This window comes from Bubalus kerabau, chromosome 18, assembly GCF_029407905.1.
Source record: "Bubalus kerabau isolate K-KA32 ecotype Philippines breed swamp buffalo chromosome 18, PCC_UOA_SB_1v2, whole genome shotgun sequence".
NCBI lineage: Eukaryota > Metazoa > Chordata > Mammalia > Artiodactyla > Bovidae > Bubalus > Bubalus kerabau.
Window position 1 is genome coordinate 68,481,202 of NC_073641.1, and position 24,199 is coordinate 68,505,400.

A 24,199-nucleotide genomic window follows, 5' to 3' on the forward strand; every position below is an offset into this window, starting at 1 on the left:
GGAGCCAGGCCTGGTGTCTGCAGACTGCCGCTCAGAGCGTCTTCAGAAGGAGCCTCCTCTGGAAGGACGTGAAGGCACGCAGGGCCCACGACACCGGCCCGACAGCGCCAAGTTCCATGCACGATGGCTCTGGGGCATCAGGCCAGAGGCCTCGGGCCGAGGCCAGTAACTCAAGGGAGTGGGAATTTTCATAAATTTCCTTCTATGTTCTAATCATAAGCTACATTTTAAGCCACATTATGATTTTCGGTGGTTTCAAATGTGCTATTTTGAAGTCGTATAGTGTTGACTCAAGAGTGAAAGGTGGAACAAAGGATTCTGATGGGAAGTTAAGCGCCATGGACATCGGCTTGTCAGAAACTACACACAAAGAGCATCAATAAACGGCTCTGGCTCATCCTGTCACCTAGCCCGGGACAGGGCTCTCTCCCGTGGCCAGCCTGCAACCTCACTGGATTCTGAGTTCATGAACCAATGACAACATGACCACTGGCTGTCCGGCCTTGGACAAGGCAAGAACAAAGCCTGCAGAAGGCAGCCCACCCCCGCCTTGAAAGGAAAAGGCACACACACAGCCACCACCTGGTTTCCCAAGTTTATTAAAAATCAAAGAATAGAAAAACTTCACATAAAAATATGTCAATTTTAGCTTCCACATTGTTGTTCACGCACAAAAAAAATCGAAACATGATATATCTTGTTGCCAGCCCGCAGTGTGTGGCCACAGGGAGCCAGGCCAATTCATCCGCTCACCGTGACGGGCTGGAGCCTGGCGCCCAGGCCTGGGGCTCCGTCCTGGGGCCACTGGCGATGCTCCTGCATCCCCGCCGCATTTCTTGAGTGGGGGGTTACAGTCAATATTGCTAATGCGTAGAGATTAGTACAGGCCTACGTATCAGTTTTTATAAATATTTCTTTATCAATAGGTTCACAATTTAAATATCTTTAAATATTTTTGATAACCTTGGATCATCACGAACCGCAGACAAACTGTGCTACTTGGCTCGGGAGCCCCCCAGGGAGCCCGCAAGCACGTTGGCCCCTCTCCACACCAGCGGGCCAGGCCCGCCTTTCGGGGGCCACAGACACAGTGGGGCGTGTAGCACTCGGAGCCCTCGAGAACGCCCCGCTTCTGCACGCCACCGGGGTCATGGCAGTAAGCTTCTCATCCCGCTTCTCGCTAGTGGACTTCAAAGACCATCCCACCTGTAGTGTAGCAGGGTCAGAACCCCGTCTTAAAAATGGGAACTGGATGACCCAGGAGAGGCGCCCACCTCCCGGGACACCCGCGGCACTCGGGAAACTCAGGGTGAGGCAGGGTGGCTGCGCCGGTGTTCGGGATGGGTAACAGAGACAGTGGTTGTCGTGGCAGAACACACTTGCAGAGGATGCTTCTTGGGTCGGGCGCCGGCCACTCCGGCACGACACTGGGCTGTGCTCTCCAGCGATGTGTTAAAAACCCCCCACGGCACGCCAAGCAGCTCAAGTACTTCTCCTATAGTTGCTCTTAACAGAACGAATGCATACCGCTACAGATTCCACAACGGAATCAACAGAACTCCTTTCTCCACATTCCTAAAACTGGGTACCATTGTCTGTGATGACGCTCGCCAGACCCATTATGACAGGCTGTGTGACTAAAACCTGAAGCGTTTCACGGTTCACGCTTGAGATCTTATCACGTGACGACCTTTTCTCCCTGTAGAAAGTTATACTCTGGCACTTTAAATGCTGGGTCTGTTGTCTACAGTTTAAAAGAACCAAACCCAAAACATTAAAACTCCGAGGTCAGAGCAGGACCACAGACAGGCCGGACGGCAGAGCCGACAGGCAGCCGGTCAGAATGTTTAGGAGCCGAACCCCTGGGGGAGCAGGGACTCGGCTCCTTCACCACAGGCTGAGAGGCCTCACATCTGACCTAAAGGAACATAAAAATTACCCAAGCCCCTCATTCGTGGTGTTCACAACAACGCTCATCAGACATCCAGCCAACACGATGAACCCAACTTAGAAAATGCAACTCGGGAAAGGATCTAAGCTTGTTTAAAAAAATTCCCTCCTCCCTTCAATATAACTTATGTGAAAATATGAAATTAAATAAAAAATATCTGAGTTATTGCACAAATCATAAGTTTTCAATATTTACATAGAAAAACAGTTCTGAAATTTGAAACAAAACGTGAGGGCAGTAAAACAATGATGATCTCCCAACAAATAATGGGGTTCGCTCTCCGCTGCTCCAACAACGTGAAATGAAAGTACCCAACCCGCAGGGCAGGCATGGTGCCGAGAGGCGCCCAGACCCTGCGCGGCCCCGGTTCCCTGCAGACCCGCTCCGGCCTTGAAGGAGGCGCCTAGGAGGCAGCAGACAGCATCCACGTCTAATAAGGCTTCACAGACGACACAGGGAGCTGCTCTTGAGGACATGACCACCACACGGGGACATGCAGCGTGGCCGGCCGGGGCTGGTCTCCGGTCCCGGGGCCCCGCGGCCGCCCGGCTGCAGTCTGCAGGGCAGGCCGGGCGGCACCGCCAGGAGCATTACCTGCTGAGACTGACAGGCAGGCTGTCCCTCGTGTGTGTGTGTTTCTTCCTCCTCCAGCCGGTGCGGTTGTACTGGTGGTGGCCCCGGTTGCCCACAGGAGGCCGCACGCCGCCAGTGCCCACCGAGCTGTAGCTGCCGCCCTGGCCGTGGCTGTGGGAGCCCTTCATGGACAGCTTCATGCCGCTGTGCTGCTGAGGGGACCGAGAGGGACGCGGCTCGAGGCCGGCCTGGACTGACCCCCACCTGCAGCCCTGCTCCCCCACGGGCCAAGAGCCTGGACCCCGGCCATGGCTCTTCCCGACATCCTGGCCTTTTTCCTGAACTGCGTTTCTAACGTGTAGGGAAGACTTAGAAGGGCCCCAGGGCAGTGGACCCACGCCCCCCAGGGCCCCAGGCACCAGAAAGCCCAGCCCAGTCCAGGGTGCCCCCAGCAAGACCAGGGGCAGTGCAGTGGTGGGGGGGGGGGCGACACCGTGGGCAGCGTCATCGTTCCTGCTTCATCATTTGCTTTCTGAAAACCAAAGTTCCTACCGTGGAAATTCATAAAAAATGGGAAACATTCTTTACTTCGAACTTAACTTTTATGCTAACAAATTCAATGAATTAAACTACACTAAACTTTAAAATAATTTAACGCTTTGCTTGTCACAGGGAAAGCAAACACGAAGCTGAATGATCAAGCTGCCCCTTGAGAACAAAGAGCATGTGTGGACCCCCTCTGTGGAAAAGGTGCTCAGTGCAGGCCGACCGCCAGCCTGCGGGTGACCAGCCCTGGGCACTGGGGCCATACCTTGTGATACAGGTGGGGGCTGGAGAGCGGGTTGGGGGACGCAGAAGGGATGGCCGGGGAGGACACGTGGTGGACAGCCTTCAGCGCCGGAGCAGCTTCGATGCCCGCCTGTCTACAGGGCACGGGGGCCACGCCGAGCGTCGGGGGCGGGATAGTAAACCTGGTCTGGGGGAGAGGACCAGAGACGGCATGAGCGCCCACGCAATACAGCTCTTACCAGGAGCCCCGAGAAGGGCCCCACTCACATCTGGCTCCTCAGTCTGTGTGACTGCAACCTCACAACAGGCTCCTCAGTCTGTCTCTGACTACAAACTTACAACAAACTCCAGTCTATGTCTGACTACAACCTCTTGACAGGCTCCTCAGTCTGTCTGACTACAGCCTCACAACAGGCCCCTCAGTCTATGTCTGACTGCGTCACAACAGGCTCCTCAGTGGGTCTGACTACAACCTCACAACAGGCTCCTCAGTCTGACTACACCACAACAGGCTCCTAAGTAGCTCTGACTCAGTCTATGTCTGACGACCACCTCACAACAGTCTGCTCTGAAGCATAACGACAACATGAAGGATGTCCAGTCACCCAAGCCATTAGGTTTTGGTGACCATAAAATTCAAGAGAACTACAATTATCAGAGAAATTGCCCCTTGAGTCTTGGGATAGCGCCCTGGGTCAAGCGGGTTAAGAGGCCCCAGGCCAGTTGGAGTGAAGGCCTGCAGACGGGATGACCCCCACTTCCGCTCCCCTCCCATTTCTGCAGCACCTTCCCATCAGGGCAGAGGTGCTGGCTCGGGAGCCCCTCACCTGCTTTTCCAGACCCTCTCTGCTCTCATCTTAGAACTGTCCGCATTAGCCCCCAAGACCTCAGGAGGGTGGCTGTGGCCTCCTGGGCAACAGCTGTGGCAGGAGCTGGCCTCAGGGATGGCACCCCTTCCTCACGCTTCCTCCCTCCCAGGGCCTCTCTTCAGTGGGGGCTCTGTGCCCCCAGGGGCGCAGAGAAGAACCCATTCCTGGGGTCTCTGACAGCTCTGTGTCCTGGCTGTTAAGTCTCCACTGCATCCTGATCGGGCAGACTTCAACACGAGTGAGGCACTCAAGAGACCATGCACGTGAGGGTTTGCAAGTGGGATTTCCCTCAGTCACTTCCCCCACTGGAAGAGACATTTGCAGTTTGGTGATAAAATGATAAGTGAGCTTTGAGCTTTTTGTCTTAAGCCTTGAATGACGACTTCCCGGGTTGCCCAGTGGCTCAGACTCCACGCTCCCAAGGTTGGGGCCCAGGTTTAATTCCTGATCAGGGAGCTAGATCCCACATGTCACAACTAAGACCCAGGGCAGCCAAGTAAAATAAATAAATATATTGCTTTTTTTTAAGAAAAACCCCTTAGTGGCCTTAGCTTTTGTCTATCTGTGCAGGTGACAGAAAGGACCAGAGGCAGCACGTGGTCCTGACGCCACCCAGGAGGTGCACGGGCAGCACCCGCACACAGCTCTTGAGGGAGCCGGGCCCGAGCAGAGGCCAATCCCAAGTCTGTCTGTGGCGCCCTCACCCGCGTGTGGGCACTGCCTCCTCCTCGTCCAAACTGCAGGCACTGCCTCTGTGGTTCTTACTTGCTAAGGTACCAGTGAAAGATTCTGGGGGCTCTGCTGATGGCCATCACTGTGCGTCCCGCGCCTGCTGCCTCCGCACCCCCTTAGCCTGGGGTGTGTCCTGAGAACACCCTACCTACAAGGGGAGCCCAGAATCACAGAGAGACGTGGGGACACGAGGGCATCCCCATCACCTTCTGCTCAGATCACAACTGCTTGTGAAAGCCGACTCTACTTCAGAAGTGCATTAATGTGATGAGTTTCATACACATGGAGTTGATGTATATTTGGAAAGTAACTACAAATCTAAAACATCAAAAACTACCTCTAAAAACTACCTTTTTAAAACACCGGGGTTCTAAAAACAACACGGGTGTACTAATTTTGTCTAAATTTTTTGAAAAAGGACATACTATAATAGAAAAAATTCTATAAATTGTATGTAGTGAATGATGCGGAGAAGTCAAAGTTGGTATCAAATCTGAGTAAGAGTGCAAACAATGAGATTCTTTGAGGAAATCGAGGACCGTGTCCTTCTCGGCTGAGGGACGGCACCAGGGGCCCTCTGAGCACGAGCCCAGGACAGCGGCTCATGCTGAGCGCCAGCGTCACTTGCAGAAAGACCACGTGGACCTTGTCAAGCAGCAGCTCTGGGCCCACCCAGAGTCCCCTGGTGCAAACACAGCATATGGTGAAGCTCAAGAACATGGACTTCTGCAGGACGACAGGACTCACGTTCTATCAACCCACCAAGGATGAGAACGGCCTACAGGACAGACGTATCTGTTCCAAGAACGTCTAAGGTTCTCTCTCTAATCTAACGCTGTCAGTCAGGCCTACCGCGCACAGCACCTTGGACCTGGTCCCAGGCCGTCACTGGGAAGGGCCCAGCCAGCCGCATACCTGCGTGTTCGTTGTCATGACCAGCGTCCTGGACGTGGTGGACTGAGGTTTGCCACTCGCCATGGGCAGGGCGGCGGGCAGGCTGGCCAGCAGGGGGGTGGGCGCCTGGAGGCTGAACTGGTACACACTGGGTGTGGTGCAGGGCGGCGTGTCTGAGTCCTGGGGGGACAAGAGGAGGGCTGCACCCGAGGCTTGTGCCCCTCAGAGCTACAGGAGTGGCCACAGGCAAGCCCCAGGGCGTCCCAGAATGCAGGCACCCCCCCACCCCCACCCAGGGCTCCTCCCGGTCAGGTCAAAACTGAAGAACATCATGGAATCGCAGCTAAGACACCCGACTGCTGGTCTTATCTCCCCATAAGTTTGTACACCACGAGCCCCGGCAGCCCCCCGGCTCAGAGGGCGCCACTCACGATGTCGCTGCCAGAGAGAGAGGACACGGAGGAGGCGGACGAGCCGGACGACCGGAGCTGTGGGCCAGGCAGGGGCAGGGTCAGGCGCGGGCCCAAGGGAGGCTCGGGGTCTCGTGGAGGAGGCTGGCCCCCCTCGCAGGCGCCCGTCCGCTCCGCGGTCTTCACCCTGTTGTCTGTGGGGGGAGGTGGAGCCGTCACGCCCCTCAGCCCGCGGCCCCACTGTGCCTCTGACGCTGCGCGTGAGGCCAACAAAGCCAGCTCCTAATTTCACTTCATGTCAATTAATTTTTTAAGCTACATTTCAGCCACTGGAGCACACTTAACTATGTTCGAAACAACACGGGTGTACAGCTCCACCTGTGAGTTACACAGAGCCTGGCCCTGAGGCGCTTCAGGGGTGAACACACACCGCACGCGGAGGACACGGCGCTAGAGACCCACAGCTTTGGGTGCTGACTACCCGTTCAGATGACAGTATGCTGAGCACTCAGTTGAATAAAACAGACTACTAAAATTAATTTCACCTGCTTTTTTCCACTTATAATGCAGTTCCTGGGAACTTCAGAACTTCCATGTGTGCACAGCACTGGCCTAAACCTTACAGCTTTAAACTCTTACAGGAAACAAGCTGCTTTCTTAGTGTGAATGGTTTGTTACTAAAAGACAGACACTGCTGCGCAAGCGCGTCAGGACGTGCAGAGCCACGGGAGGGGGCCTCTCACCGGGGTCTGGTGGCGCGTGGACCCTGCCGCCCCACTTCTCCTTGATCCACGTCCGGTAGTCGATCACCTCCTGAGTCACCTTGATGATCCTCCCTAAGGTGCTGTGGAAGGGAAAAGGCACGCGGGCGTGAGTGCAGCACAGAGCGTGCCGTGGAGCCGACCGTCCTATCCAATAGCCACTTTACATCCTAACACCGAACTCTGCTGAGGGAAAGCTGGGGCAAGCTAAGGTAATCTTACGGCTGACTTCTGTTGTTTGAATCCAAACCTACACGGTACATACTAAGTGGGGGCAGGGATGCACAAGTCCTGGAACCTCCATCTGTCCACAAAGGACCGCTGAAGTCCCCGCCAGGTAGGGAAGCCGGCCCCAGCCCCAGTGACCACAGGGGCCCTGCCCTGTTCCCACCACACGGGGGACACAGAGTGCCCAGAACAGGCCCAAAGTTTTGCCCCCAGACACCCAGGAGACAGAAGCCACAGAGCCCTGTGCCCCCACCACCGAGACGGCCTCCGAGTCCGCGTCCTCCATAACCTCTGAGGACGGACGTACTGGCCCAGCTTCAGCAACCTCCTGTGACAGTCATCGCCCCTGCCTCTCACTTCCCCTCAGCTTGTCCCTCCATCCCAGCCCCACCTCCACGGGCACATACTCTGCGGTCAGGAAGAAACACTTCTCACCAGTAAAAGTGCACACCAGAAAAGTGAGCGCTCAAAACAGGGGCACGAAGGACCGGTGTGCAGGGAGGGGGGTGGGGGGCAGGACGTGTCCCTCAGGGCCGACCGGTGTGCAGGGAGGGGCCTGGGGGTGGGACGTGTCCCTCAGGGCCCGACACCCACCTCTTGAGGGCAGCCGGAAAAAAAGCATCACACTCTACAGCTTTAAAAGCCAGAAATGACCTCCCCAAAACTAATACCCTGGGAAAATCCTAGCTCTCTAAATGAAAACCTTTCACCTCTTGACCACCATGACCACCCTGAGCCCCTGAAAGGCCTTCCTTTCCCAGCATTCTCAGGTTCTCCTGAAACAGGGCGGCAAACTCCGTGGAGGCAAACGACGGGAGCCACGGCCCCAGCACGGGGTACCTTTCGGAGTCTCTGTTGGGGTAGGACCGGGCGAGCGGCGACACGGCGTGGCTGAGGACGATGTAGGCGTAGTCGAACACCTGCTTCACCTGCATGGCCCCGTAGGAGCTCCGGCCCACGTCGTTCCCTGAGACGAGAGAGCCCGTGTCAGAGGTGCGGCTTCTCGCATTTGCAGACAGCAAATAAAATGAAGCGCACTGAAGTCATTAAGGGAGTCCAGGTAAGGAGCGGACTTTGTTGGAACGGCAGACTTTCCAAGTTCAATTTACATGTCACTCATTCCTCAAGTTCAAGTGGGGGTGTTTTTCTTAGGAAACATATCCTTGAGCACCAACATTTTCTCTTTTCCAGGTTTAATCATGTAGCCACTCAGTAACTGTGTGGGTTTTCCTATTTCAATTACATTTCAGCGAACGCTGAAGACAAAGGAACTGCTGGCCACTTAGCTGACCAAACGCGGACACACCAGGGCTGGAGGCCTGTCCTGGGGGAGGGAAATGCACCGCTGAGAAAGCGCCACACAGACCACGCGACCACAGAGGAGAGTCTTTCAGAAGACAAGAAATAAATGTCACACCCCAGGAGCCACAAAACAAAAACCATAAATCTGAGGGTGCTGAAAAACATATAAGGAGCTAAACACTAAAAAAATACCAAATATAATGCAAGAGACAAAAGGCTTCCCAGGTGGCGCTAGTGCTAAAGAACCTGTCAGCCAATAAAGGAGATAAAAGAGATGCAGGTTTGATCCCTGGGTCGGGAAGATCCCCTGAAGGAGGACATGGCAACCCACTCCAGTATTCTTGCCTAGAGAACCCCATGGACAGAGGGGCCTGGCAGGTTACAGTCCATGGGGTCAGAAGGAGTCAGACACGACTAAAGTGACTTAGCACACACGCACACACACAAATAATAAAAAATACCAAACACAGGTGCAAGAGACAGAAGTACAACATGTCAACAAAGAAAGACTTCCCTGACCACAGAGGACCTTACAAAACCAGGGAGGACAGTGCAGTGGACGGACGGACAAAGCGCGTGAGCTCACACAAAACACCACGCAGGGGCTCTGCACCTGGAGCAGACCATCTCACCACCCAGCCTGCTGCCTGCTGCCTCTGACTTTATCACCCACAAAGAGCGGCGTGTCACCCAATAACCCTCCACAGACACCTGTGGGACTGACAAGTAACCATGTGTTTCACCTCAGCCATTAAAGAAAGTGCAGGAAGTGAAAATGGACATGCCTGGCCTTATCAGGTAGGCAAAGATTTCAAAGACGGCCAGCAAAGGTGCGGGAAACGCACCTTAACCTGGGCTCTGCAAGAAGCCAGTCTTACACTGGAACCTCCCTCTGCGCACAGAAGAGACTCTTAGGTTTACTGTTAAGTAAAACCGAAAGCGGCAAAGTTGTCTGTATTATGTGATGCCATCCAGTTAACTGGAACAGGAAATGCCAACCGCTCCAGTATGCTTGCCTGGAGCATCCCATGAACAGAGGAGCTTGGTGGGCTACAGTCCACAGGGTCACAAAGAATCAAACAGGACTGAGCACACACGTCCAATCAATAAGGAGGCAATATTCAATGTTAATATCCACACAGGGAAAACCGGAGAAGAGCATGCAAAAGGGGAGGGGATTATGGCACACTTCACTTTTCTATGTGACAAGCTTCTGGGAAACAGATGCTTTATGACGGACAGGTAATACATTTCCATTCAGAAAGAAACAGAAATTTTTTTCTTAATTCACACTTTCTACATTTCTCTGATTACAGAAAGTAAACTAAGTTGCAACTTTACAGTAAATTATTTAGAAGTATTAACAAGGAATTCTGACGTGCCAACCCTGACCCCAGTAGTACAGCAGGACTCTACACGAGATCCAGTGACTGCCCGTGGCTGGGCGCCTGTGAATGCTCCCCGGCTGGCATCGGCGGGCAGAGCACAGTGCCTGCAGACAGGGGCCCGCGCAGAGCAAGGGTCCTTACCAGGCAGCAGGGGGTCCTCAATGCACAGCATCGACGGTCTGTACCCGCTGGTCATGGCTTTCATGATCTCCTCTTTGGCGATATAGGCACCTCCTTCTTTTATTCTAATACCAGTTTTCAAGTAATTAAAATTTCTTCCATAGAGTTCAAAAAATTCCACAAGCAGCATCCCAAGGTTCTCATCTGCTCTCCGGGCGTCAATTCTCGGATGCAGCTGTGAAAGCGAGGCACCCTGGTTTGTGTGGATTCTGGACACTGCAGACACCGCACACGCAGTGAGCTCAGACGGCCGACCCAGGACGCAGTCAGGGGCCCTCGTCCACCCACCACCACCAGCAGCCAGGAGGCACCACCGGAGCCTGGATCGCTTGTCAATCAAGGGTGTTCAAGAGAAAAAAGATCTGCTCATCTGAATTTTTAAATTATACTCCAATCCTTTGAAATTCAGAAGCCACACATTGCTACACAGACATCTGAGTAACCCCAAATTCCCGAACAGTGGTAGGTGAGTGGACCATATTCTGTACAATTCAGTCACCTAGATGGTGGAGGCAAATATATAGATTCTAGTATTAATTCCGTTATTCTGAAATGCAACCAGCAGGGGGCAGTGTGAGCCTGAAGAGCATCACTGCTCAGAATAAAAGGCCTAACTCAACGGCCACCAGCTCTGTGCCAGCATTTACGGCCAACTCGCCTCACTGGCCGGCACACAGCTTAGCCTCAGCCTCAGCTCCACTCCACCTGTCCCTGCAGCAGCTAATGGATTTATTCTGAAGCTGAGCCCCTGTCTACTGACCCTCCTGAGTGTCATTAAAAGGCTCAGGAATCTGAGGGCACGGCCCACTGTGACAAGTTAAACCAAACATTCAGCTTGCCGGTCCTGCCAGTGCCCCGCGAGCGCATGCGGCCATCCCACTGGACGCAGCAAACAGCACCACCCGTGCTGCTGGACAGTGACGGTCGGCAAGAGGACCATCGAGTCCAAGTCCCAGCAGAAGCACGGCGGCTGAAAGCGCTCAGAGCGCAGCGGCCGTGGTGCAAGCGCAGCTCCTAGGCTGCAGGCATGTCCGGGCTCAGGAGCCCTCACTCAGGCTCAGTGCCGTGGTCCTGCTGCTCTCCGGCCTTCTCCCTCCTCTGTTTCCCCGCCTGAGCGCTACCCAGGCCAAGCAAGTGAGCCACGACCTCCGTGAGCCCCGGCATGGATCAGACGACGCAGTGGGCACAGCGCAGAGGCAGGAAGGGCCGGGCACCAAGGGGGTGGAGCTGACAGTGGCCACCCCGCCCAGGCCCGGGTAGCCTGTGCAGGGTCACTGAGCCGGGCACCCGGCATCACGAGAGTGTGCAGTAGTCACGCTACAAGGCTGCCGGGACAGTTCAGGTAAGTGGGAGGAAATAAATTAAGGACACAGCTTATGCTTAGTTCTAAAAAAAAAAAAGGCCCAACACCTCGGGCAGAAGGGCTCTAAGGGCAGCGTGAGGGAGGCGCAGCGAGGAGCAGCAGAGAGAGCCCCACCTGCCCGTGGGCCCTCACGGGGCCTCCCCAGAGGCACGCCGAGGAGACCCCGGGGTGCAGGGCGCGGGGCCCAGCCGCTCCACCATCAGCAGTGCCGACGGTACCAAGACAAGTCTCAACACAAAACCCTCAGCACCACCACAGACACAGAACAGATGAGCAGCGCTGTGCGGCCAGAACATAGCAGAGGGGCTGACAAGTGTAAATGGCACGATCGTGCCTCGATTCACACAGAGACCGCACGTTAGAAACGCAGCGTAAGGACAGGTCATCAGCGCGGCACAGCCTTTAATACTCAGGTTTCCTGATAGGTTTTTCCACGCTACTCAACAAAATACGGGCAACAGATAAAGACAAAATACCAACTTTTCATCACTCAGGAAAAAGCTCTTATTTTTTTTTTTTTCCCATATGTGGGACTTGACTTTTTTTCTGAGACAAATTTTTCAGTATAAATGACAGTCAAGAACAAAGAAAAGGTTTTCACTGTCTTTCAAGGCATGTCTTTCAATTTTTCTGAACATAGTGTTTCTTCAGGGTTAGGTCAATATATACTTGATTGACAAAATGAGATAAGCCCTCTAACAGTTACAACAGACACAAAAAAACAGATGCAAAGGAAAAAAGTACTGATCAAAACAGTTTCATCATCAAGATTAGAAGTCAATTTCTACTACATCAGAACAGAGCTGGGCAGGGACAGCAAAGACCTGGAAGCCAAGAAGCAACTGGTCAGAACACCAGGGAACAACGACCCCCACGTCAGCCTCAAGGTCAAGGGTTCTTGAGACAAAGCATACTCACCTGCAGAAAGCTAATGGCCATTAAAATGAGGCTGTACGAGCTAATCCCGCCTGTAAAAACTTCATTCAGGTCCCTCTGCAGGAGGAACTGTTTCAGTACTAAAATCAAGTAAGGCAGCAACGAATATTTCTGCAAATTCCAAAAGAAAGACAGCATCTGGTTATTTACTGTGGCTTTGAAGAGTCCACACTGGGCAGACTCCACGTGCGGACAAGAAGCTCACTTCCTCGTCCTGCTCCTCGGGAGGCTTGAGGAGGCCAGGCCTCCTCACCCATGGGGGCCTGAGAAGAGATCCATGAGGGGCTCACTAGGGCCCTGCTGGGGGCCCCTCCCCAGATGATGGTTTAGCACGGCTGAGACGGGGGGACTGCATGGAGACCCCAGGCCCAGGGGCGCGGGGAGTGAACGGGTGCTTCCTCCAAGTCTCTGCCCCCCTCTCAGGCGCTGAGCACAGGGCTCTGTGGGTGCAGCCGTGGGCGAGGGAAGGTCCCAGAACCAGCAGGCAAAACGCCCACACTCAGGGGCACCCATGAGACAAGCAGTGGGGTGGGCAGCTCACGAGGCAGGAGGCCAGCAGGACGCAACACTGCCAAACGCAGGACAAGGGTGGAGAGTAGGGCGACCGGATCTGCGGAGGGGTGCAGGGGCTCGGCCACCTCCGCCGCGCTTCCAGCTCTGCTGGAGCAGAGGGGACTCTGCGGACCAGCCTGACTGCAGAGTGAGCGGCTCCCGAGGAGCGAGGCCTCAAACTGGGGGCAGAGGCAGGGTCCAGAAAACGCAGCTCTCTGAATGGGGAAGGATGCACCGCTTAACTGCACCACACACCTGGTCAGAGTCCAGAGTCCCTCAGCTCAAGGAACACCTCCCATCCTGAGGCACTGAGACCTCCCCCCAACCCCAGAGAAAGCAAACCTACGCTCCACTATGATGTACTCAACTTGCAAATCAGGCACAACGAGCTGCAGGGATGGCCACTGTGTAATAACTAGAAGGATCTCTATAAGGATACGCAAGTGTCTAAAATTATTAGGAAAGGAAGGCAAAGCTGCGAAACAGCTATGTAATTCCAAAGAAATAACACTCTAAGGTAAATCCATCTGTAACTGTCTTTCTCATTAAAGATTATCATTAGTTTAAAGGTTTCAAGATTTATAAGGGAAACGTCAGCCAACTTAACAAGCCCCTTATCTGCATCATGCTAACTTGCGGTGACAGCACCTTCATGTAATTCTTGATGAACTCCGCTGCCCGCACCCCGGTCTCCATGTTAAAGCTGATGTCGACTTTAACTTCCGTTTCCTGGTCTGTGAGTTTTATAATTGGTACCTGCAGAGATTTAATTTGGGGAACTTGCTTTAATAGGCAACATTGTTTATGGTCAGGTATCAAAATGTTTCCCAAGTTATACAGAGGGTTTTCTCCTTAAACACAAAAGGAGTTGACGCACACACACCCCATACTCATAGGCTAAACCCCCAATCCTGGAAGCTAGTAGTAACACTGCCAAACTCACATTCTGGGGGCTGCTCAACAGTCAGGCTGAGCCCCCTTGGCTGCTCTGTATGTAAACACCGATGCCTGCTCAGAGGCCAGCAGCCACCCGGCACGAGGGACAGAGCCACAGAGGGGGTGGGGCCACGGAGGGGCGGGGCCAAGACTGAGGAGCATCACGGAGCAGGCCGCTGATACAGGGCTCCTAGGCTGTGCAGAGCTCTGGGTTTGGACAGACCCTGACACACACACCAGCGAGGCCTGGTCATCCACCTTCTGCCTGAGGGAAGTATGTTTTTTCATATGTGGACATTTTTGGAACAGGAAAGGACCAGGCAAGTTTTTCTTTCTGAAGTGTAACTTGGCAAATGGTAACTTTTTCTATGTAATAAATGCCGTGGTTTGATCACTGGGCCCCACTCTCCACAGAGGCAGCCTCTGAATGTGCCCTGCTTCGGGTATGATTATCCCCTCCTTGCACGGCTTCACAAAGGATGACCCAGTCGTATATTTTAGTGCACGACTAAAGAGTCGTGCTTTAAAGTCATGCTTTAACCAGCATCCAAAGAGCTCAGTGTTTGCAGAGTTCAGTGTTTGCAGTACAACATGCACTTCAGACAGTCTCTAAACATACCGTCAGCTAGAAACCCTAACTACAAAACAACACGAGCACATTCACACGAGCAGTCTTCAAACAGAACCAGTCCCAGCCGTAAACCGTGTCAGCTATCCCCACAGCTGCCGGCAGGTGGCCGTGCGCCCCCTGCTCGGGCGGGGCACCCAGCAGCGGCACTCACCGTCGCCTTGTCCAAGACCTTGATGGAGCCTGGCTCGGCCACGTTGTGCTTCCGCAGGGCCTGCTCCAGCAGCTGCAGTGGGGGGCGCTCCCACTTCCCAAAGACCACTAGGTCAATGTCACTGGACAGGAGAGAGGCGAACGTGAACCCCTGCTCCCCTGTCTGCACGGCAACACACCGGCTGCAGGCCCACAGTGCTTCCAGGGCTGACATCATCCCACCAGCCTCTCCCTCTTAGTGAGAGAAAACGAAGTTTGTGAACTACTTGTAACAGGTGGAGAGCAGACGCTGACCGACTCGCCACACCACAAGGGGACTGCGGAGGCCTGGCCCTCCCATATGGACACCTGCGGTGGATCCAGCTCCCCACCAGCCTCGCCAATGCCACCCCAAAAATCCTGAGGCTGCAGTCTCTTTAGTCTCCGAGGATTAAACTGGCTTAGCAGAATGCAAGTTTTTAATAAAATGATGCACGTAAAACTAGACATTAAAAAACCCTTTATGAGGAAACGCTGGAGAATGGCTTTAAAATGCAAAGACCTGTTTGATGTTTTCTATCAATTAAAAATCCTCACAAAATCCTATTCAAATGCAATTTTGCTTGAAGTTTCATTAAGATGTAAAAGCAACTTTTCAAAAGCATCCAAAGAGCTCAGACTGTTTCTGCTGCACTTGCTCCACGGCTCCCATCTTTCCCATCCCCTCCTTTCTCATCTTCTCTGCAGCCCATCCCAGTAAGTGCAAGAGGAAAAAGGCAAAGCAATCAATGATCCTAACAGTAAAGTAAATGTTTGCTTCCTGCAATTTTCCCCCTGTGCTCTGCAGCCTTTTCCTTTAGCTTACATTTCCAGCCTCAGATTTGCACACAAGAAAGCTGCTTTCAACCTTCAGCACGCACACAGATGCCACCCCCTGGCCCCAGCTTCATCCACCACATCCTCATCTGTGCAGAGTGGGCGCTCACCTGGTGGGAAGGTAGAGACCGGTGCTGAAGCTGCCGAATATCTGCACCTGCAACAGAGGGTGCCGCTCAGACCCGGGACGAGCGGGCAGCACCCGCCGCCACTGCTCACTCGGCTCCTGCCCGGGGCCCCACTGACTGGACAGCATCCTCTCAAGCCTTAAGTTAAAAGCCTACCCCAAAAGGAATTCTCCAAAGCTCAGAATCAAAGGACGAAACAGCCCCTTGCAGCGCCCACAGCCGCATAGCGCTGGTGTCCAGGCTGTGGACAGCACAGCGCTCTGTCCCAGGGCACCCAAGGGCAGGGATGAAACTGCTGCGGTGGGGACGGGGACACCAGGGCACCAGAGGGCCATCTCCCACTGCCCCCCACATGCCCAGGGCCCACGGAACGCCTCCATGAGCACATGTGGTTCACTCACTGGGGAAGCGGTTTGCAAGCAAACACTTCCAAGGTTCACACAATGGAACCCTGCTACGCAGTCTGATGCGGGAAGGGGTAAACTTATCTTAGGGTAAACTACAAACAAGGAAAATAATCACAAGATTCCAAAAAAAAAATTCCCCAAGGCAGACAGTCTTCACACTTGAAGACGTCAGAAACTCAGAACCACCAGTGGGGCTGGGGGGTGGCGAGCTGAGCAGAGCCCTACCCCCAGCCCGGGTTCCCGGGGTCCCCCTCAGCAGGGGCACGTGCGTCTACAGGTGAGGTCGCCGCCCTCCCAGCACCGCAGCAGGGGGCCCAGCCCGCCGGGTCTGCACAGGCCTGCAGACAGGGTGCCCGCAGTGACACGGCACGGCGCATATACCCACATCGGCCGTCGGCCAGAGGTCCTTAACCACGGTCTCGATCCTCCTCACCACTTCTCTTCTCATGGCAGCTTCTTCAGGACAAGGGGACATGAAGTTATAAAAGTCAATTATTTCCTCGTGAAGTCTAGCGGACAAAAGAGAAACACACTGGAGTTACCATTAGATGCAACCACATGTCTCGCTCTGTTATCAGATCAGCTTGACACTAAAGCGTATCTCTGGCCACTTAAAATCCAGTTTCTTGTTTCCTCTTGAGAGTGCAGGGTGAGATGACCCCTCTGTGGGGATGCAGTATGGTTCAGCACCCCAGAGTAACACAAGCGCATCGCACCAAAGCTTCCGACTGGCATCTAACGTCTTATCTGAAAGAAACGTCTCAGTGACTTGACGTTAAGAAACTGAGAAGATGAAGGGTGCTCCCAACGGAGGCAGGGCAGGGACCCCAGTTACCCAGGGGTCTCACCTCAGCCAGGTGTGCTCCAGGCCCAGGGGCGCCCTTACAGCAGGCTCTGAGACAGGCCAGGCCAGGAGAAGACACCTGACCTCAGGAGCCTGGCAGGCCCGAGTCTCAGCAGCCAGGTCTGCCCGACCCACTGAGACAACTCCCTGGATCAGCAACAAGGGCCCAGGCCACGACTCGGGAGCCAGCGACCAAGGTGTGAGGGACACCAGTCAGTTCAGCCCTCCCCGACTCCTTCGTTTGTAACAAAGATATAAAATAAAAAGCAGTGGTTTGAGGAGAGACTGGCGGGCTCCAAAAGCCACCTCATACACCAGCCCCCAGAGTCACTTCTCTGCCAGTCCCCTGGGCGGGCAACATAGGGTCATCGTTCTGCTGGAAGGAAGACATGTCACCCTCAGTAACTTGGCGGGATTAAAGATAAGGGAGCAAATAACCTACTCCCAGAAATCTACTTGGTTCCCTTCCAAGTTTGATTACTAGTAAGGAAAAGGCAATGGCAACCCACTCCAGTACTCTTGCCTGGAAAACCCCATGGATGGAGGAGCCTGGTAGGCTGCAGTCCATGGGGTCGCTACGAGTCAGACATGACTGAGCGACTTCACTTTCACCTTTCACTTTCATGCATTGGAGAAGGAAATGGCAACCCACTCCAGTGTTCTTGCCTGGAGAATCCCAGGGACGGGGGAGCCTGGTAGGCTGCCGTCTATGGGGTTGCACAGAGTTGGACACGACTGAAGCGACTTAGCAGCAGCAGCAAGGAAAAGAAGATAAAGTGAAATTCATTCAGTAATAATATCAACATCAGCTCAATAGTGAGCAAGACAGTCCACCTGAGAGCAGGCACGACTTGACGGGGCCATCTGGTGCCTAGCCACGAAAGTGAGGCCAGACGGCTGACATCTCGTCCTCCACCAACTCGGCCCACAGCAGCTGTGGCCCTCTCGCCCGCAGGAGTGCCTCCCCACAGCCCACCTGCGCTGACAGTCCTAGGACTCAGTTTACAAGCGACGTGAAGCCACTGAAGCCCCGACAGGGCGGAGCGAGAGACAAACCCTCAGCACCCTTGTTCACGGCGCATCGGCAGTGTTGGCGAGGCCACCACTGACCAGGGACCTAACTTGGAGCCCACCATGTCTAATTTTCCAAACAAAACATCACCCCAAGCTGCTACTGCTTAAGCCATTAGTCCAGTTTTTAGTCAATCAGAAAAGATAGTAAGTCACACCACACTGAAATGCAATAATTTTACCAAAACAGCGATCAAATTTCCAAGACTTAGGGGGTAAAGCTTCTATCATCTCAACAATGACTGAGAGCCAACAACATCCTGAGCCTTTTCCCGCAACCGTTCCAGTGGCTCAGATGGCACGTCGCGAGAGCTGTGAGCCACAATTCCCCGAGCTCAGCACGGTCATCAGCATGACCAGACGTGCCAGGTGAGTGACCACACCAGGGACCCTCCTGCTGGCAAGGACGTCAGCCCTCGCCCCCAGCACCTGCCAGGAGGCCGCGCGCACCCCTGGGTCACCCGTCCTTCGGTGAGCAGTCGGCCCACCCAGCACCAGGAACACAGGCTCCCCTGCAGCTCAGCGCTGTGGGTCAGAGCAGAGCACAGAGGTGCAGAGACGCTGACGGAGGACACGGGCCTGGAGGAGCCAGGCAACTGGCAGGAAGACTTGGAAGAAGAACAGCAGAGCCGATGTGGTCAAATCCGAGCTCACGTTCCACACATTCAGCATGTGAAAGCATCAGGAGACAGGCCACTCCAACCCCCCAGATGCCACCACAGAGTGGAAAGGACAGTCGCGCGAGACACAGCCACACGCCACCACCCCTCAGCCTCCCGGGGCCTGCCCGCAGGGCTGTGTGTGAGCGGCGGCGGCGTCAGACGGCTGTTGACGTGCCTTGTCCTGTTCCGCCGTGAGACACTGAATGCGTGTCTGAGATGCGTGATGCACCGCACCTGTAGATTCGCGACTGCTGTAGCACACGTCAGGAAGAGGCTGCTTGCTTGGCCTCTGGGAACAGAAGGGATCCTGCCGGAGGCCTGGCTGGACAAGAAGGCTCCGGTCCACCCTGGGGCTCTTCCTCTGGGCAGGAAGGGCCCCTCAAGGTACCACTGTGGCTCTGGAATGGGAGGCCCCGTCGGTGCAGAAAGACACGACAAGGTCTGACAACCATCTGGAGAGATTCAGAAAGCCCTGCAGCTGCCTCCTCCGGCTCGGGCTCTCGGAGGAACCCTGAGAGGAAGGAAGCTCCAAGGGCAGGAGAGGGCTGGGGGCCAGGCAGAGCCGCCCCACAGGGCCTGCGGGCAGGAGGAGCAGCATCCCCGCCCCCACTAGGCATGGGGTGGCCAGGAGTCTGGCTTGGCCAGGGAAACACGACCTCCAGGACAGGGCACCTGCTCACGGCCTGTCTCAGTGCTGGCTTGTAGCAGGCACTCCATCAATACGCATGGGATCCATCACGTTTTGATCAAATACATAGTTTGCTGACGACCTCATCACTGAAGACCTGGCCTTCCCTATACAATGTCATCAAAAATGAGCATCCAGAAGGTGTTTGACTTCTGCACTGGATAACTCAATGCATGAGTACAAGTCACTTAAACGGCCAAGTATCCTAGGAAAAGGTACACAGTCCTAAATAAAACAGCTGGGATGCTGTTATTCAATATGGAAATGAGTTTGAGTAAGCTCCAGGAATTGGTGATGGACAGGGAAGCCTGGCGTGCCGCAGTCCACGGGGTCGCAGAGTCAGACACGACTGAGCGACTGAGAGACTGAACTGACACCACAAGAAGCATCCATCAGTCTGAGAAACGCGACCTGTGACGGTCGGGACAGCACACTCCCACACCGAGCGGTGCCGACCACACCAGCATCGGACACACGGCGGGGCCTCCTGACGATCACCGCTTCCGAGAGTGAACACGCGCTCACCTTCAGTTCTCCAAAGGGTTTACAGAACTATGGCCAGGAAGAGGTTTGATCTTTTCTACTCAAGAATGAAAATGAGCATGGTTGTTCTCTTCTCACGCAGCAAAACCTCTAACGAGTCTCAGAGCTGACAAGACCTCTGCGTAAAAACCACACTCAAGTCTCGCATCAGCATGCAGTTTAGTCGTGTCTCCTGGGGCCAGTGTCACCCGTTCCCACACCTCTCAAGGAAATTTCTATGCTGTGACCGTTGCGGGACCATCTCCTCTATCATGAATCAGAGAAGCGGGATCGCAAAACCGGCCAGAGCGATGGTAACCTGGAGGGCCCAGGCGCTTAAAAGATCATGGACCTCCTGCTCCTACAGGTACCAGGGAGCCCCGACAGAAGCCCCAAGGGCCTTCTCAGAGAGTTTAAGGGCGGTGTACCCACAGCCCTTTCGCCTGCCCTTGCCCTGGTCCTGGCACTCTGGGGTCAGGGAACCATCACTCTGTGACTTTCCCTCTCTGCAAACGGAATCCTGACACAGTAGCTAAAAAAAAAAGAAGGCAGATTCCTGCCTCGTTCTACATCTGAAAACGTAATAGAGAGGCAGAGGTAAAGTTTTAAATGAAAATATCAAACAGAAGAAAAATCAAAGGGACCTACCTCAGACTTCCAGACTCCACCACAAACACGACAATCTCAAAGACTGAGACAGCCGAGTCATTACAAAGAAATTCTCTCCAAAACCATGTGGCATGTAAACTGTCAGCTGCACGTGGCAGAAACAGGAAGAATTTGTTCAGAAAGACCAAGGCACTCTCAGACTGAACCTCACACCCTGGGGTCAGCTGATCACGGGTCTGACTGAACGAAGGTTCCCTCACTGAGCCTGAAACACCTGGGCTCTGGCATGCGGCGCGCGCGCGCACGCACACACGCACACACACACGCTCTGTGTTCATGTAACTCAGGGAAAGGTCCAAGAGGCCACAAGCCAAGGCCACCGGGCTTCCTCCTCCAGGTGATCAACAAGCTGGCAAGAGTGACCACCCCCTACTCTATAGACACCTGGGTGCTGCTGGAATTTGGGGGTTTATTAGAATGTACTCATCTACGTATAAATTGAAAAGTGAACAGGACTGCCTTGGTGTCCAGTGGTTAAGACTCTTAAGTTTCCACTGCAGGGGGTGTGGGTTTGGGTCCCTGACTGGGGAACAAAGAACCCACATGCCACATGGTGTGGCCAAAAAATAATTTAAATTATGTATAATTTTAAAAAAATAATAATGTTTAAAAAGTGACAGGGAAAAAAGATGCATTTTAGAAGAAACCCAACTGAGGAAGCACATACAAGTTCACTCATGAGTGTGCTCATTACACCACTAATTGTATTTAACATCCGGAAATAACACTAAATACAACACAAAAAGCGGAACAGGAAATGGCCAGCCACTCCAGTACTCCTGCCTGGGAAATCCCATGGACAGAGGAGCCTGGCGGGCTACCGTCCTTGGGGTCGCCAAGACTCAGACAGCATTGAACCACAACTGTTAAAAGTAAGTGTTATGGTTCTTGATATGATTTATATACACACACACTGCTACATTCACAAAACTGTGACTTAACAGCTCAACAAGACCCTGGTAAACAATGGTACCTGATTAGAGCATTTTCCAAGTAACTGATGTAACTTGTAATAGGGCAAAGACTATTATTCTTCCATTATCACGAAAACGTACTTTTTTCCCTTAACATTTCAATGTGTCTAAAATTGGGATGCATCTTTCAATCAATGGCTGAGCATCAAACCAATTCAGAATTAAGTATTTTTCTTTCTTCACAGCATGTTTCATAACAGTACACCTCTAAGCTGGCTAATGAACAGAAAGTTGTCTATATGAAGTTTATATTTCAATTTCAAATGGGTCGAGTTCCTGCAAGTAATGGCACCTCAAATCCAAAGGAACACGTGAATTAGAAGCTGGCCACAAGGCACCATGGGGAGGCAGAGAAAGCCACAGAGGGTCACGGGGTGTGAGGCCTGACTGTGCCTCTGCAGACATGAGGTGGAGAATCAACTCCAGAAACCTCTTCACAACACAGACCTCACCCTCAGCTAAGGAGACCTGAGTGTCCTTGCCGCCCACCGCAGGGTCTAAAGGGGTCGCCCCACGAGCAGCGGAGCCCGGGACGGCTGTGTGGGGGGGCAGCTCTAGCCTCTGGAGAGGTGCCGTCAGCTGGGACGTGGTGGCAAGTCTTGCTGGCAGGTGCACAGGAGGAACTAGAGGGCAGCCTCACGTCGTGTCTGAGAGGCGGGCTCTGACACACTCCAGCCCTAGCGACGGGTCATGCAGACCACACGCGGCTTCAACAGTCAGGGCGGAAGAATCTCAAACAGACACAACACAACGGAGCAAGTCCTGAACTGATGCCCTTCCCGGCTATTTTAAGGAAGACGAAAATGGTGAGACCAGAGTTTTCGGTGAATTTTAATTAAGGAACTGCTAGAAAACAAGCTTCTGAAGCATTATTTAAAAATGTACTTTTAATCTAAGTATTAGAAAATAAGGTTCACTGAAAAATGAGAAAAGACATTTCTTACAATCACTCTCTTGTAAGAGTTCAAACCCACTCAAAAGGTAGCGACTTTTCAATTTTTAGTACCTGTAGTACATTAATTAGCCAAATGAATTTTTGCATTTGTTTCAGTATCTATTTAGTAAATACATGGCTGCTGTCCATATTTATGAAATCCAAGTCAATGAGTGTTTTTAAAGAGCAGAAGACAGAGTATTAAGTTGGGTACCAAACTATGTCATTTCACAGCTGATACAGCTATTCATGAGAACAGATGACCCATTCCAGGAGGAGGATTTTCGCCTGCAGAAGCTGAGCTGGCAGGATTACATGGCTTCCAACATTGGCTAAATCTGAACCAAAGCCAGCGAGGGCTGGCTGGTTCTGAAGGGGGCGCCTGGCAGCAGCACCGCCCCAGCCCGGGGCCCTGGCACCCAGCCCCAGGCAGAGAGGCTCCTTCTCCCACTGCCAGCGCGGCACAGTCTGCGAGTGGCTCCATGGAGACATCTCTGCACTCAAACAAGAGGACAGGCGACGCACCGCAGCAGGCAGGAGACGATTCCACAGGGACCAGAAGCGAGGACAGCGAAACGTGCTTAAACAGTGCAGGCAGGGGCGGGGCAAACGGGAAGGCCCAGTGGCGCGGCTGCTGCAGGTCTGCAAGGGGGGGGCACAGAGGGCTGCCTGTTCCCCTAGATGTGAGATCCCCGTGGCTTTTTCCAAGGAAAGCCACGGTCAGAGGTCAGACTTCATTCACCGCTTAGCAGGAGAAGAAAAACGAGATGAATGAATACGACCTCCTCCAGCTCGGTGACAGGATATTTCGGCGCCCAAGCCCACGAGCGCCGCGCTCTCGGACACTCAGTCATCTGACTTGCCCATCCCGCGCTCCCCACGCCCCAGCCCCCACCCCCACGGCCCCCCTACTGCTGACTACAAGTCACCCTCCCTTTCACACCCTCCATGAACCTGGTCAATTCCAAATGCCTGTGGAAAGCCAGGCTTTTTGATTACAGTGAAAAAGGCAAAAGAACTTACTAGAAGCCATCTTCCACTGTTGATGTATTCTCATTCTCTCCCTCTCCCACTCCTTCCAGCTCTCCTTACAAGCCTTGATAAGCCAGTGGTTTCTCAGAAACCGGAGTGCCCTCCCTCAGCTCCACAATGTTCACGCTCTGCATTTCTGCCACCAACAGCACCTTGGTGTAAAGATCTGGAGTGAACCTCTGGAGTCTTAGAGGAGATTTTCAAGCCACCTGAATGCTCTTACAGCGAGAGCCCGGTGCCCGACCACCCACGGCACAGACAGGCCTGCACCCACCGTGGCTACAAAGCACAGGCTCCTGGACAGACAGACCTGCAGGGGATGACCAAATGACTTCTATTTTGGGGGTGGACAATCCTTTCTAAAACACAGTTAGTGAGCTAATTACAAATCATTTGCATTTATTTTTAAATAATATTACAGACCAATTACTATCTCTACCAACTATTTAGAACACCGTGAATGAAACCGTCAAAGGTTAACTTTTTAACCTAAGCTCAAAAGTGTAAGGAGACTGAAACCACAAGCCCGTGTGCCTCCAGAGCGCTCTGGGTTGTCGCCGAGCCAGGGCTCCCACTGCCCGCCTGCGGGCCGCACCTCGGCCTCGCTGCATCCGCCAGCACCCACCTGTGTCCAGGGCTTCCTGAGAGCACAGCGCTGCAGGAAGCTGTGGAGCCTCCAGAGTGCAGAGGGAGGCCCCAGGGGAGCTGCTGCCAGGGGAGGGTCCTGAGGGCTGAGTGACTGGAGGAGGAGGAGGAGGAGGACGTAGT

At 53.6% G+C, this 24,199-nt stretch overlaps 1 protein-coding gene across 4 annotated transcripts in view; it reads right to left on the reverse strand.

Moving 5' to 3' along the window:
* Positions 1 to 583: 583 nt before the first annotated feature.
* Positions 584 to 24,199, reverse strand: part of TENT4A (terminal nucleotidyltransferase 4A) — a 41,390-nt gene continuing 17,774 nt past the window's right edge. The window contains exons 2-13 of one of the 4 annotated variants that reach the window (XM_055554490.1): positions 16,421 to 16,544; positions 15,611 to 15,657; positions 14,647 to 14,767; positions 13,577 to 13,684; positions 12,359 to 12,487; positions 10,039 to 10,252; positions 8,048 to 8,174; positions 6,962 to 7,062; positions 6,240 to 6,412; positions 5,830 to 5,988; positions 3,336 to 3,500; positions 584 to 2,733 (exon numbers count right to left, since the gene is read on the reverse strand). In XM_055554490.1, the coding sequence (XP_055410465.1) occupies positions 2,542 to 2,733; positions 3,336 to 3,500; positions 5,830 to 5,988; positions 6,240 to 6,412; positions 6,962 to 7,062; positions 8,048 to 8,174; positions 10,039 to 10,252; positions 12,359 to 12,487; positions 13,577 to 13,684; positions 14,647 to 14,767; positions 15,611 to 15,657; positions 16,421 to 16,544 (1,660 nt within the window). In that variant the 3' untranslated portion in view covers positions 584 to 2,541. Of the gene's footprint in view, positions 2,737 to 3,335; positions 3,501 to 5,829; positions 5,989 to 6,239; positions 6,413 to 6,961; positions 7,063 to 8,047; positions 8,175 to 10,038; positions 10,253 to 12,358; positions 12,488 to 13,576; positions 13,685 to 14,646; positions 14,768 to 15,610; positions 15,658 to 16,420; positions 16,545 to 24,199 lie in introns of all 4 variants that reach the window. The other 3 variants (XM_055554489.1, XR_008704669.1, XR_008704668.1) reach the window with 3 other exon arrangements.